Source organism: Pseudophryne corroboree, chromosome 12, assembly GCF_028390025.1.
Source record: "Pseudophryne corroboree isolate aPseCor3 chromosome 12, aPseCor3.hap2, whole genome shotgun sequence".
NCBI lineage: Eukaryota > Metazoa > Chordata > Amphibia > Anura > Myobatrachidae > Pseudophryne > Pseudophryne corroboree.
In genome coordinates, this window is record NC_086455.1 from 142,723,032 (window position 1) to 142,738,024 (window position 14,993).

A 14,993-nucleotide genomic window follows, 5' to 3' on the forward strand; every position below is an offset into this window, starting at 1 on the left:
TGGTCCTCTGTTTTGAGATCTGTAGTGCTGTAAATTACATATTTATTATGTTTATATTCTGTCACTACTGCGCTTTCTAGAGATTATTGAATCATTTACGAGTACCTGCCCCAACTTACAGTTTCAATTCCCGATCACATAAACACACATACATGTGGGTTTACTGATTAGTCTGGCCGAATTTGTGCGACACCCACCACACGTATATTATTCTTTTGTGTGCGTGTTTAAGCAGCATTATTTTCTTGTCTGTCTAGCAGACAGTAGTTTGAATGCTTTATTACAGTATTTGAATTTATTTTAGTTTGGTTGATTATTCTGGATGAGATGGCAGAGCGCCAATAGGAGACACGAGAAGTTGGAGGTGTCGGGATGAGAGTTATATTTGAGCATCATCAGTGTAAAAGTGGTATCAAAGACTGAAGGAATTGAGAGGTCTTAAGGCAAAAAAGTAAGAGACCGAGGAAGGACCCTTGGGGACATCGACAGATAGAGAAAAAGGATGTGGGAGGTGAAATCAGAAGTAGAGACATGGCTAGTGAAGTAAGATGTGAACCGTGAGAGGACACTCATGTAGACCATGGAATGGAGATGTTGAAGGAGAAGCTTGTGATCATCAGTGTCAGTGACAGCATACAAATCTAAGAGAATGAAAGTGACCAGTGATTGATGGTGAGAAGGTTATTGGTGACTCTGGTGAGGGCAGTGTCTCTGGAGTTGAGGAGAGCAAAACCCGTTTGAGGGTTTAGAAGGGAATGGGAGCAGAGGAATGTGGCAAGTCAGAGATAGACAATCTATTCTATCAACTTGAAAGCATAGGTGAAGGAAAGGGATAGAGCAACAGTTACTGAGAGGGTCTTTTGAGGGTTTCTTAAGGCTGTATGGGACAAGGGTATGCTTGAAGGATGAGGGTATGCTGTATGAGATGCAGTTTGACGAGATTGGCATATATATATATATATATATATATATATATATATTTGCTATCTGCAAGCTTTTGGGGAGATTGAGTAGTAGATAAGAGACAATAGTGTTATAGGGACAAGTGGAGGCGGGAGAACACAGATTTTGTCCCCTGTAATAGAGGGTAAGTAGGACATGTCCTTGCAGATGTTGTCAACCTTTCATGTAAAGTTGGTGGAGAAGTCAAGGACACTATTAGAGGAGTAGGAGGGAAAAGAATGGATTTAAAGGTGGTGAAGAGACAACAAGTAATGAGGGACTAGGACTTTTAAAGTAACAATATTTAGCATGGGCTAGGACAGATCTGTAGGAAGAGATGATGATATTGAAATAGAGGAAATTTGCGCTAGTATATCAATCCCCCAGTTCTATTCAGCAGGAGCCTTTCTGAAGTTAGCTAGTGACCTTTAGGGGGTTATTCAGAGCTTTTAGAAAACAAAAAATAGCACACTAATTGGCAAGACCATGTTGCACTGCAGGTGGGGCATACGTAACATATGCAGAGAGAGTTAGATTTGGGTGGGTTATATTGTTTCTGTGCAGGGTAAATACTGGTTGCTTTATTTTTACACTGCAATTTAGATTTTAGTTTGAACTCCCCCCATCCCAATCTAATCCTTCTGCACATGTTACATCGGCCCCACCTGCACTGCACATGGCCTTGCCCATTAGTGTGTTTTTTTTAGTTTGCTAACAATACTGAATAAGGCCCTTAGATCGCCAGGATTGTGGGACACACATATGAAGGCAGAGTATAACAGATGGACAGCAGAGTAGAGGTGAGGGTCATGTTGTAGTGAAAGTCAGCCTGGTCAAGGACCAAGTCTTGTGAGTATGAGAAATAAGGGTCAATGGCATATAAGTTGCGCATGGTAAGAGTAACCTTGGGAGCACTATGAAAGTGCATTAAAATCTTATTGCAAATCAGGGCTATGTAAATGCATAGATTAGATTGGGAGAAATGTACTTGGATTTCCAAGCGTGTGTAAAGGAAAGTTAAAAAGATAAATACAGAAGAGTAACACAATTTATTACATGCCATAAAAACAAACATTTAGTGCTGTTAATGACAAAACTCTTTAAATGGAAAATGTCTGTAAGGAATTCCAATTGCCTCAGTTAGTGTTAAATCTATTGTGTATATAGCTCTGGAAAAACATAAAAAGTCATTTAATAGTGAAGCTTTCAAGTTTTGGAATATAATTATAAAGAGAGGGAGCGTTGGCTATGGACCGTCTTCAGACAACTTTGCTTTTATAGTCTTGTATATGCTTTCCTGCAACTTTTATTCCATGTGTTGCTGTTTCCTTCTAGGTTCATTACTTGCGTTCTTAGCCATGTCATTTTTATAAGTAGTTAGTGTTCTAGTCCTCTGCTTAATTTGTATATAAACAGCACAGAAATGATGACAGGAAATGCAGTGTATTTAGTTGACACTGTAGGAGGATATGAACAAGCTTAAACATTAAGGGGGGAATTCAAATGTTTGAAAAGTCGGTTGGGGGTCTGTTTTCTCCTGTCTATTAGATAGGAAAAAACAGACACCCAACTGACTTTTCAAACAATTGAATCTCCCCCTAAGTGTGTATAAATCAACAACCGAGTAGGGTGTTTTCAGTGTCTGATAGTCATCACTTCACCTAGTGCAAGAAAGTGGTTACCGCCAACTAGAAGTGTGGTCACAGGCGTATACGCTAGAGAAAATTATAAAGATCAGGTCTGGCCAACCTGTGGCTCTCCAGCGGTTGTTAAACTACGCATCTCAGCAAGCTCTGCCACATTTTTAGCATTCCTTCATGGCAAAACTGTGGCAGGGCATGCTGGAATTTGTAGTTTCACAACAGCTGGTACGCCACAGGTGGCCAGGCCTGATATAGATTTACAGATGTGTCCTCATACATCTTGCCTCAATACACCACGTAGCGGGAGTAAGCTAACAGGTCTTGTGCAAATCCAATAGCGTCTTTTTTTCTTAAAAAAAAAAATGCTTCTTATTCTCATTGCTATGCGACTAGGATGCACAAGCAGACTCTGATGATTAAAATGATATGCGACATGTGTATACTCGTGTTCAACTGCGGCTGCATCTGCATACGGAACGCTATGTTACAGTGTTTTCTAGAAAAACACTATAATGTAACTTTAAATTTTTTATATTACAGCCGCGGTCAGAGAATTTAGGCATGCCGCATTTCATTTTAATCAGAATTAACTGCTTGTGCATCGTTTTGCGAATAAGATGCATTTTAATGGAAAAAGTCAGACATAAGGACACATCATAAAGAAGAGAAGGGCTATATAACGTGCAGGGAGGATAGATGTAAGTGGACACATCTGTATAGATTTGTCTATTTCTTAAACTACTGTATATTTATTTTTCTTTCATTGTTGGATCTGAAACCCCAGTTTTGGGCTTTCAGTTTCACTGCGCACATGCAAGCAGAGAAGCAGCCCTCGTATGTGAACACCTGTGAAGACTTTCATTACCCAGTTATACTATATATCTTTTTTTATTTTTTTATTAATTTGTTGCAATTAAAAAAATCTGACTGATCACAGCACTCTGGGTTTAAATAATTGTGACCCGCTATATCTTCAGTACATTAAACTGCGGCAATGAACATTAATTGTTTTAACTCCATTAACTGCACCTCTGCACATTGCGAGTCCTGTATGTAATGTAACAGGGTAGGCTTTGCATATAGCAACACTTGCTGTTTGGAACAATTCTCGATTTGTCCCCTCCCTGTTTAGTGGTTTGTTCTTCTCTGTTGTGGGCGAGTTGGCCATCCAACGTGAGGTTCAGCGCATTCTCATTGCCCTAAATGTCAGAGTCCACAACAGACCTTTGTATGTTTTTTTGAGAAGATGAAAATGAGAGCAGGATGTGTAGTCTACAGCCAATGGTTTTCATTCTCTGCTGTATAGTTGCTGTAGCTATCTCACTATGTTGCTGGGCAGCTTCTTCCAGATTACATTTTTGCACTGTTAATTGTAAAGTAAATGTTGGCATAAAGCTGACACCCTTTCTGTTACAGTCCCTAGTACTCTCTCCTTAGCAATGTGACAAACCAACAACTCACCTCTTCTTTTTCTTTAACAGCTTACTGCACTGGATCCACAAACCCGGTGAAAGCCGCATTCGCACAAAACTGTAATTGTTGCTGTTCATTTCTGCTGTATCTACTCTACTTGTATTTTCTGTAGCTTTCCTGTAACCTCACCGGATGGATTTACAATACAGTCCTATGCACAAAGCCTATCAGTATAAATATTATGTTTGCACCACAATGAAATCTTTTACTGCACAAGCATCCACGGGCCATTAACAATCCTAGATTAAGCCCCGTTTATGAGACACTATACTGTACTGCGTTTCGAAAGTGTCATTTTATTGCAGTGTCTACAACTCTTAGTCTGTGCTTTTTTTAATATATTTACCGTATGCATGACGCATACACTCATTGACTATTGCTGAATAGAATGGGAATATAAAGGACTTTTTGCGTTCACTTAATGAGCCGGAGGTCAGTGATTTTGTGCTCTGAAAGCACCAAACTGCATGGACTGTTTCTTTAAATCCATTAGGTTAGAACAGTTCCTTTCCGTCCCTTTTAGAAGCACAATTGAAACTAGCAATAGATATTCCTTTAGCGGTAGCAGTGTTTCATCTCATTGTATTTTCATAGTTGCCTTGTTCAGAATATCTATGTACTGCTTGAAACATTGCAAATGTATACCAAGGGATTTGGTTTCTCTAAGAGTATAAAAGGTAAAAATAGACATTGTAATGATAACAATTTATTATAATAGCCCACAAGATCTGTAAGGTTTATGGAATCATCAGAAACTTGTTTAGAAAAGAGATAGATACAGCCATTAAAACACTAATTTACTGTAAATTGAAAAGCAGGAACAATACTCATTAAATTTGGGTGTTATTACTAAATATATGCTGTATCAGTTGACTTTCTAAAAAACAATTCTTACTCTATACACCCTCTTCTCCTACTGCTGTTATCTCTCCACCCTACTTTCTCCATCTCTCTCCTCACTACACCCCCTCCCCCCCCCAACTCTCTCATCGCCTCTCCCTGTGTCTCAACACTACTCTGCCCCCACTTTTCTTCCCTACCTCTTCTCCCCATTATTCCTTCTTTCTGTCTCGCTCGTTTTTTTGTCCATCTCTGCTTCCTCTTTCTCCTTCTTCCCTCATTGTTCCCTCACTCTCCTCCCCTCTCTGTCCTCACTGTCCACCCTCTTTCCTTCCCTCTCTGCCCTCACTGTTCACCCCCTCTCCTCCACTTTGCTCCCCATTTTACACACCTCACTGCTCTCCTCTCTGCCCCTTTACTTCCCCCCTCCTCTCACCCTCCCTCCTTCCTTTTTTCCCCTTCTCTCTCTCCCTCTCTGTCCCCCTCCTCTCTTGCCCTCTGATACCCTGTCCTTCCCACATTCTGTCCGCCTTTTTCTCACTTGCCCCCTGTCCCCCTCTCTCTTTGCCGCCACCTTCCCCGCTCTCTCTTTCCATACCACCCTCTTTTCATCTCTCTCTTCTGTTCCCTCTGTCCCCCTCTTTTGTTCCCTCTGCTCCCCCCCCTCTTTTGTTCCCTCTGCCCCCCCCCCTCTTTTTCCTGTGCTCTGTCTACCCCTCTTTCCTTTCCTCTGTTTCACACCCTCCTGCCCTCTGTAAGCCTTCTTGCTTTCTCAGGTCTCCCCCTGTATCCACCTTTTTCTAATCTCTCACTGTTGTCCCCTGTCTGCTTTGTGTACCCCTCTCCTCACATCTCTTCTGCTCTCTCCTATATTCTCCCTATATTCCTGTTCCCTCTCTCTTCCACTCTCCTTACCTTGCTCTCTCCTGTCTTCTCTTTCTCCACACTCTACTGTGTCCCCCTTATCTCCCTTTTACCTCTCTTCCCATCTTCTCTCTCCCCTGTCCCCCACTTTATTATTTTTCCTCTCCCTTCCTCTATCCTGTCTTTTTTTTCTTTCCACACTCTACTGTATCCCCCTTTCTCCCCTCTGTTTTCTCCTATTTGCCCTGTCTACCCCTCTCCTCCTTCATTCACTCTACCTTTCTCTCTCCTCTACAGCATCTTCATCTCTCCTCTCTTGATTTCTTCTGAATGGTGACATAAAATTAGCTTCTGTGAAAATCTGCAAAATGTATCTATACACACCTATAAACAACTAGTTGGAAGAGGGCAGAGGACTGTAGAAACGTTAGTAACCTAATAATTATTAGTACAGAAAGTAAATATTGGAACTCCCCAATGTGTTTATGCCCCTCAAGTGTACATTTCGATAAACATTATTAAAAAAAATTACTCTACTCTACTATTGTTGAACTATGACTCCTGATAACCACCCATCCTTGAATTGGCATCTAAAATGTATATGTCCACCACCTGTTATTTCCCGTTTGGTCTTAAACCAAATATATTACACATTTTGGCTTTTGTGCAAATAATGCACTAGGTCAAGAAATCAATGTATTTTTCACTTTTAAAAGTACCGTATCCATTTTGTTGAGTCCATGATAACCTCTTTTGTGCAGATATTTATTTATGTCCAGTTATTTATGTTGCAGACACATATTCCATAACGCTTTACAGAGAATACAGAGCATATTTAGCCATCCACATCATTCCCCTGCCCCAGTGGAGCTTACAGTCTGTAGGGTCTATATACTAAGCCTTGGAAAGTGGATTTAGATTAAGTACCAGCCAATTAGCTTCTAGCTGACATGTTACAGGCTGTGTTTGAAAAATTCCAGGAGCTGGTTTGTTGGTACTTTTTCTCTCTCTGCTTTCTCTCTACCCAAGATTACATAGACTCGTATATTCCTTACCACCTGTACAGGCACACACTTACACACTAGGGTTAATTTTTGTTGGGAGCCAAGTAACTTACCAGTATATTTTTGAATTGAGGGAGGAAACCGGAGCACCCAGTGGAAACCCACGCAAGCACAGGGATAATGTGTGCCTATCTAATGCACCAGTGTTCATTTTGGCAAGGATTTTCATTTTAATTTTAGTCTTAGTCGCTTACTTAGAATTGTAAGTGGTTTAAAGTCACATTTTAGTCTTTTGCTTTGTTTTAGTCAAGATTTAGTCAGTGGGTCTCCGTTTTCATTTTAGTCTAATTTAGTCAATGTTTTAGTCATAACTTTTGCAAACAGTTTAATAATACTTTAATGGATTTTGCTGAACATTAACTTAAGAATTCCCTTGAGAAGTTTGCATACCTTTAACTAACTGTTTAGTAATTTAGGCTCAGTAGACTGAGAATGTTTTACATACTGAGTCTGACTTACCGTAGTGCTCCCATATACAGTATCCTATACAAAAGAATGCCTTAAGATTGTTAGCACAAACAAGTGCAATACACAATCCTATTTCCTTCACAGCAGGTCATATGTATTTTCTGCAAATATCCAGAACACATAATTGATCTTTAAAAATGTAAAACTTTACTTCCAGTGTTTTTGACAGGGATTTTAAATGTAGTTTTAGTTGGCTTTTTTTAATTTATTTTTATTTTTTATCAAAAATTTAGTTAGTGGATTTCAGCTTTCATTTTAGTCTAATTTATAGACCTGAAATAAACTAGTCAATGAATACTTTTCGTCAAAATTTGAATTGACAAATAAACACTGTTATCCACTGCAGTAATTGTTTTCAGAAAGAATGCATGGGGGAACACAAGCCACCTAAACACCTTCCTGCAATCTCTGTAGCACGGTGATGTTATTCTTCCCTGTTGTTCTCCACCTGTCACCAAGCTTTGGGGCAGATGTATTAACCTGGAGAAGGCATAAGGAAGTGATACACCAGTGATATGTGCAAGATGTTAAACGTACCAGCCAATCAGCTCCTAACTGTTAATTTACATATTGGAGCTGATTGGCTGGTGCCTTTATCACCTTGCACATATCACTGGTTTATCACTTCCTTATGCCTTCTTCAGGTTAATACATCTGCCCCTTTGTTCTTTCAGTGAGTGGTCATAGTGGAGGTGGAGACAGCCAGAATAATGGAGATAAATGCGCCTTACTCCACTATTATTACATGTTAACTTCATGGTAGGCACATGCTTGTTTACAGTAGTTCAGATGAGGGTCCAGGTCATTCTGCTACAGATGTGTCCTCATAGGTCTTTAGGCTTTATTTCCGGCACAGCGCATCATAGCACGCTCCAGCTGCCCACTATGACAAAACAGACAGCGTCCGCAGACAGCAGGGGAGCAGTGCGTTTGCTGCGGGATGGGGAGGCGGCGGCCTTCTATACAAACGGGAAGCGTGGAGCTGAACTCCCGCAATCCATTATTACCAGCAGTGTTTGTCCGCGCCATTCGCCACTCCCAATGATAGTAGCAAAGCAATAGAGTGCTTCTGCAACGCCGTGCCGCGATGCGCAACGCTACGCCAAAAAGCAATTTGTGGCAAAGATATGTGAGGATGCACCTGTATATCAGCAATGATGTCTTGTATATCCTAGTTTATACAGTATATCATTCAAATTTGCTTTTAAAATCCGTATTTGACACTCTGTACTGTAGAGTTTTATATCTCTTTTAAACCGAATACGTAATTTTAAAGAAACGTTAAAGACTCTAACCTGATGTGAAAAGCACTCCGCTGTAATGAATGGCCTAGAGCCTTTTAGCTGTCAGACCCCTAGTCCATATCTCCAGTACAAAGCTAAAAGCAGGCAAGCCAAGAGACAGGATGTTTCTTTGGGGAATCTCAAGAGCTCTACAGTTTCAAGTGTCGATTCACTGCACCTAGTGGTTTGCAGAATGAGAAAGCTTTGAGATAAAAACATGATAACTCTCAGAAACCAAATACAATAACTACAGTCTAAATACAGCAGCATTTTTTTTTTTTATAGGGGAATGCAAAATCTATACTGGCAGAGCTGGACAAATAAGTAGGAGAAAATGACCGTGTGACTGTCTGTCTGAAGTGAAACTGTTCATGGTTTTATTGTCCTTTTATTATCTATACTAATCCGCCAAAGAATTTCTTTTATGGGGGGCTGATGGAGAATTGGACGCAAGTCGACAGTAACTCCCCCTGCATTGTGTGCGTGTGTATACATGTCCACATTTGCTGGTGTGCTGAGTTGTATACCTCTCTGCCCGCCAACGGCCTGCATCAGTAAGCTTGCTGTCATAGCCGTCATCATTAGTGGACAGGATTTGCACCAAGCCCGATCCATGGTGCAAAAGTTCTTTCTGATACAGGTGTAATTATGCAAACTCTGCATAGCTTACAGTTCAGTCAACACGCCCTCACTGAAATTGTTTTACACCCGGTTGCGCCGCTTCAGCCTCAAGTTGAACTGAATTGAGTTTTGTACAAGTCTCCATCGCTCATACTTCAGAAATTTGCCTCTTAAGTGCAGGAAGTGAAAAACACACAAGATACATCTGCAAAACGGACTTATGCTCATTCTGTATTGTCCCCACTGTGTTCTTATAAATGCCGGGATCCCGCCGTCGGTATTGTGACCGCCGGTCACACATACCCAACTCTTTGTTAAAGCTTTTAACGTCTTATAAAGGGAATTCAGTTGTTTTGTTGTCAACCAAACTTAATAAGATCCCACAGGAGCTTAAATTGTCCTTCTCCCTCCGTTGGGTGAGCATGCCATCTGTGTGCGCCCATTAGTACCAGGTTTAGCTGCACAAAGCAGCTAAACCCGTCTAAAGTACTGGTTTAGGTTCCTCAAACTCCCCTTTGAGCGCCCAAACCGCAGAGTTTTTGCACATTTCAACTCGCACCTGAAGAGGCTGCAGGCTGAATTGTGTCCCCCTGCTGCATGCACTCCCGGGGTGTGGTATAGAAGATCTACAGTGTCTAGGTTGACGGTCATTAGGTCAACCCATATGGTCATCATGCATTAAGTCGACATGACAATGGTCGACACAGAAATGGTCTCCAAAATGTTGTTGGTTTTTTTTTAGACTTTTGGGTATCATTTGTATGATTCATCATATGTGGCTACAATCAGTGGAAACATGTACCCTCACGGGCACACTTCGGGAACCCTTTAATGCATGTCGACCTTTCATCTGCCATTATTTTCTACCTGTTCACCATACGGTGTTGACATATTGACTGTCGACCTGTCTTCCGGATACTGTGTTCCCGAACCCAAAGCAACAATTTAATTGCTCCATGGTGTGCTATCGAGTGGTAGCCAGGGAGGGGTAAACAATTGAATTTCCCTCCTATATCTATAAGTAGGTGTTACTGTGTGCTGATGTAGGGCATTTCTGGTTTTGTTATTGTGGGGTCACACTTGTAGTGTAAATGGCAAAGAGGGGGATATGAACTGTGTTCAGAATGGAATCAGTATGAGATCCTGGCGTACACGTTCCCGGCGGTCATAATACCAATGCCGGGATCCCGCTGCAGTAAAGACTGACAGGGGTGAGTAAGGGTTGGGGATGGAGATCACAATACAGACACCGGGATCCCGGACGCCAGAAAGCTGGCAGCGGGGCGAGCGCTAGAAAGCCCCTTGCAGACTCTTGCGCTTGCCACAGGTTCGTGGACACCCACGAGTGGGAATAGCCCTGGCGCCGCTGCCGGCATTCTTTCTGGGCGGTTGGGATCCCAGCGTTGGTATCGTGAACGCCAGGATCCTGAACGCAGGGATCCCGACCGCCGGGATATTGACAACATCCCGTGAGTAAGGGGTTCTCCCCTAACCCTCCCTTCCCGCAACATAAAGCGCGCCCCCCTTCCCCTGCAGATGCGTCCCCGCTGCCCAAACCTATCCCTCCCTCGCAGCATTACCCTATCCCCCCTCCACCCTGTGGTGCTTAACCCTAATCCACTACCTCCCCCAAAAGCCTAAGCCTAACCTCCCCACCTGACGCAGAAACCTAACCCCCCTCCCCCGGCCCTAAACCTAAGATTGCGGGCATACCTATGGTAAGGATTCCATCTGTCGGGATGCCGGCATCAGCCTCCTGGCCCATTTGGAGTTCCGACGTCGGGATTCTGAATGGTGTCGCGTTTTCGTCTGTCGGGATCCCACCAGGTGGCATCTTGACCGCATCCATTCAGAAACTCAAGATCAAGTATTGTAGCTGTAGAACATATTTTGTATGCTACACTATAGCTATATGAACGTGCCTAGGTCACCAGACATAAACATTTTTTTAAATCTTTGTACGGACTATGAGCAATCTTAATGTGTTTTGTGGGAGGACATTACCTAGAGTGTGTGTGGCCAGTGTCATTATGAGATACAGCATTTCCTAAGCTTAAAAATTAGTATATTTACGAAAGAAAGTGGCCTATATTATATCCAAGTCTCACTTTGATTCTCTCCCTTCTGAGCTCTTTTTCGCTAAGTATTACATGGTGAATAAACCACACAACATGGTATAGAGTACATCATTATTGTTGGGATTCACTCCTGGGTTTGTTTGGTTCTATTCAGTTAGGGGCCAATTTCTCAACCTTTTCATCCTGTAGAATCCTGCCTTATACAGACTAACTCAGAATACTGAGGTCTCCATAATTCTCAATGGTGACTGTCAAGTGCAGCTACTAATCAAGCTCCGAAAATCATACTGTTGTTTTTGGAGCTTTTCTATGGTAGCTAACACCCTCTGAGGATGATCTTAGCAGATCTAACCTATAGCTTATTCATTCCCAACCTTGGTCCTCAAGGCACACTAACAGTGCAGGTTTTGGTGATATCCAGGCTTCAGCATAGATGGTTTAATCAAAATAACTGAGGTACTAATTAAGTCACCTGTGCTCAAGCATGGGCCACTAAAACCTGGACTGTTAGTGTGCCTTGAAGTTGGAAATGCCTGCTATAGCTAAAGTACCATTGGCGAAGGATTGACAAGCTCTTCCCTGTGTTCCTCTAACTATTGTGTTGACCGACGGACCCTCAAGCGCAAATAATGATACCGGATCAGAACCAAAAAGTTAATTCAGCAAACAAAGAAGGAAAGATGTGTCAAACCTTGGGGAGACATATGAGTAAATGTGTTACCTGTCATTATGGGGAAGAATCGGTATCAGCGCACATTATGAGCGCTATAACGCTTCTCCCCCATGTATGATGGTAGCGGTGCCGGCTCAGTGACAGGGGCCTGCTGTCTAAAAGATAGCAGGCCGATATGCGCGTGCAATGTATGAATGGTCAGCATCGCTGACCGTTCCGACACCTGCAGCTGTTGATTTAGACCGCTGCATGGTGGCGATGCCCATTCACCACAGCAGAGTCAGAGCTTGCCTGGCTGTGGCGGGGGTGCCGACTCCGGACTGCGCTGGGGGTCTCGCGTGAGTAGCGAGATCCCACGCATGCACAGAGGAGCCGGCCAGGAAGGAGACACAGCGCATCAGCAATGAGCTGACGCGCTGTTGTGTGCTCAGGGGGAAATCGCCAGGGGGGGGGGGGGGGGGGGCTTTCACTCCCAAACTTCGACAGGCAAGATGTTCTTCCTGCTTTGTCTCGGTAGTGAGGTGAAGCAAGATGTGTTATAGCGGCACGATGCTTGCCGATAGAATACATTTACCCATTAAAGTACTAACCAATCAGCTTCTAACTGTCATTTTACTGGCGGTGTTTGAAAAATGATAGTTAAGCTGGGCAAACAGTAAATGATAATGCAGCAATTGCATGCACACTTGCCGATGGGTGCAGGGGGCCAAGCTGCATTCAGCATGGCATTGCTACAGACGCCCTCCCCCCCCCCGATTTTCAGCTGCATGTAAAGCTGACTAAGGATGTCACTAGTGACCTGCAGGACATCGCTAGTGATGTAGTGGGTGCCCATTAGGGCCATTTGAACAATTTGTCCTAATGCCTCGTCGTTATCGGGCAAATTTGTCAAATTGCCGTCTAATGTGTACCCAGCTTTAGGAACAGATTGGTTGGTATTTTAACTCTCCAATTCAGAGGTTCCCAAACTGTGTGCCGTGGCTCCCTGGGGTGCCTCGAGACAACTGCAGGGGTGCCCTGGGTTGGTGGTCCAGGACCAATTCAAATTATTCATGGTCAATATAATAGGCAAAACCAGTGCTGGTGGCTGCCAGTCATAAAATATGTGGCCAAACAGAAGCAAATCTTGTCCCTCACCACACAACTGACCCTAAGGATGACATATAAACACGATCTACCTAATGTAATATTTCTTTCTAAATTTCTCAATAAGAAATTTTTGGCCTAGGGGTGCCATGAAAAAAATTCTGATACTCTAGGGCGCCGTGATTCAAAAAAGTTTGGAAACCACTGCTCCAATTTATTCGTCCCCAAGGTTTGCTACACCTCCCCCTCTGTGACATGCTGTACAGTTCTCACCAGCACTGCCTCTTATCAGAAGCACGTGACTTTCATGGTGCATAAAAATTAATCCCTTCTCGCTATCGTGTTAACTAGCAGGGTGAGAGTTCCGTATTGTTCAGTTAGTGCCAGCCTGACATAAAATGAGAGTAGCTGATGTTTTTACAGAAATAATTTAATAAAACTATCTGGCTATTCTGTGTTTTATGCATTCATTAATTTCATTTTTCAGAAAAACGGTTTCATACAGTTCTACATGGCGGTACTTTAAACTAACCCATTAAGAGATTGATGTCTTTTATACTTGCTGGCTTCATGTAGAGCCATTTAGGTCTACTGATTTGCTCAGTGTTATTATTTGGTGTATTTTTTTTATTCTGTTGCCAGTCGTTGTTCTCTGGTTGAATAGCTTACCATTGTCACAGGGAGTGTGTCTTTCATTCGTACTTCAGCCTCTTTGTTTCCCAGTGAATGAGTGCCTAGGTTTGAATGAGCAAATAAATGTCCTCAACTTGAGGCTATTTTAATATGTTTGCGTTAGCTATCAGCGGTTATTAGTTTGGAACATGCCCTAGTTTGTGTTGTGTTCCCTTTATATAATACCGGCAGCCTGTAGGACAGTTTTATGGAACAATTCACTGCAGCGAAGTAGGCCATGTATGAGATTCATCATATTTCATTGCCTTACTTTAGATTTGGGACAGTAACAATACATTTCTACAAATAAACTAGACGCTCGTTTTACTGCCAAGTCTTGGCATGCTGAGAAATACGTTTTTCTAAAGGCAGCTCATGTAGTAAGAGTGTTCTTTTTATGTTATTTGGTAAGGGCTTATTTTCCAGGCTGAAATAGGCCTAATAAAAAGTGGCATTGTATCAGCGGAGGAAGCCTATGTGCAGTGCCCGTCTGCCCCCTTTTTCCTGGATGGACTCATGCCAGCACATTTGCTAAAGACGTAGGCACTGTGCCAACGCCTACTACGCATGTGCAAGTCTTCTGGGGAAAATGGCAGTGGCACAATTTTCCACTGTGATTCCACAGAAACATGGCACCAGTGCCAAAATTCTCATAAAACTGGGTAAGTGGCACCAGCGGACGCAAAGTAAGTAATTTGAATGGGTGCAGGGTGTGTGATGTGGGCTTCATTGTGCTGCACACCCTACACTGTCACATTGTTGTTTATTGTTCCTGGCGTTAACTGTATATACTAGTGATAACTGTGGTTGCCACTACGGTGCGGAAAGATGTGGAACAGTGGTGCATGTGCTAGAGGGGGAGATGTAGCAAAGCTTGGAGAGAGATAAGTACTAACCAGTCAGATTTTACGGTCTGTTTGAAAAATGACAGGAGCTGATTGGTTGGTACTTTAACTCTCTCCGCTTCATTGCTCACAAGCAGAAAGCGGGATTCTCTTCTTGTAAGGTGCATTACACCAAGGATGATCTGAAGCTGGTAATGTTCTGGATGTCATCCCTCTTGATATTAGTGGGTGCAAGAACTGTGTGTCACATTGAACAGGATTCTATTGAATTCAGTGGTATCCGTAACGCTTTCTCTTATCTGCTATGCAGTGGTCTACTGGGAATACCTGCTTGTAGCCTTACCTGGTGGGGTGGGAAACTGGGAAAAAGTCAAATAATGCCACTTATCAGATGGGGAGGTGGGGTGGGTCTTCCTCCTGTCCTCCACTTATTTCCCCTCA

The 14,993-nt window shown here is 42.7% G+C and overlaps 1 protein-coding gene across 10 annotated transcripts in view; it reads left to right on the forward strand.

Annotated features, from left to right (window-relative positions):
* The window catches only part of FUT8 (fucosyltransferase 8), a 374,060-nt gene that overhangs the window by 296,512 nt on the left and 62,555 nt on the right, over window positions 1–14,993 (forward strand). For 9 of the 10 annotated variants that reach the window (XM_063948117.1, XM_063948115.1, XM_063948114.1 and 6 more), the window contains one exon: window positions 4,067–4,117. The exons of the other annotated variant lie outside the window; for it this stretch is intronic. In XM_063948117.1, the coding sequence (XP_063804187.1) occupies window positions 4,067–4,117 (51 nt within the window). The remainder of the gene's footprint in view (window positions 1–4,066; window positions 4,118–14,993) is intronic. 10 annotated transcript variants of the gene reach the window in all.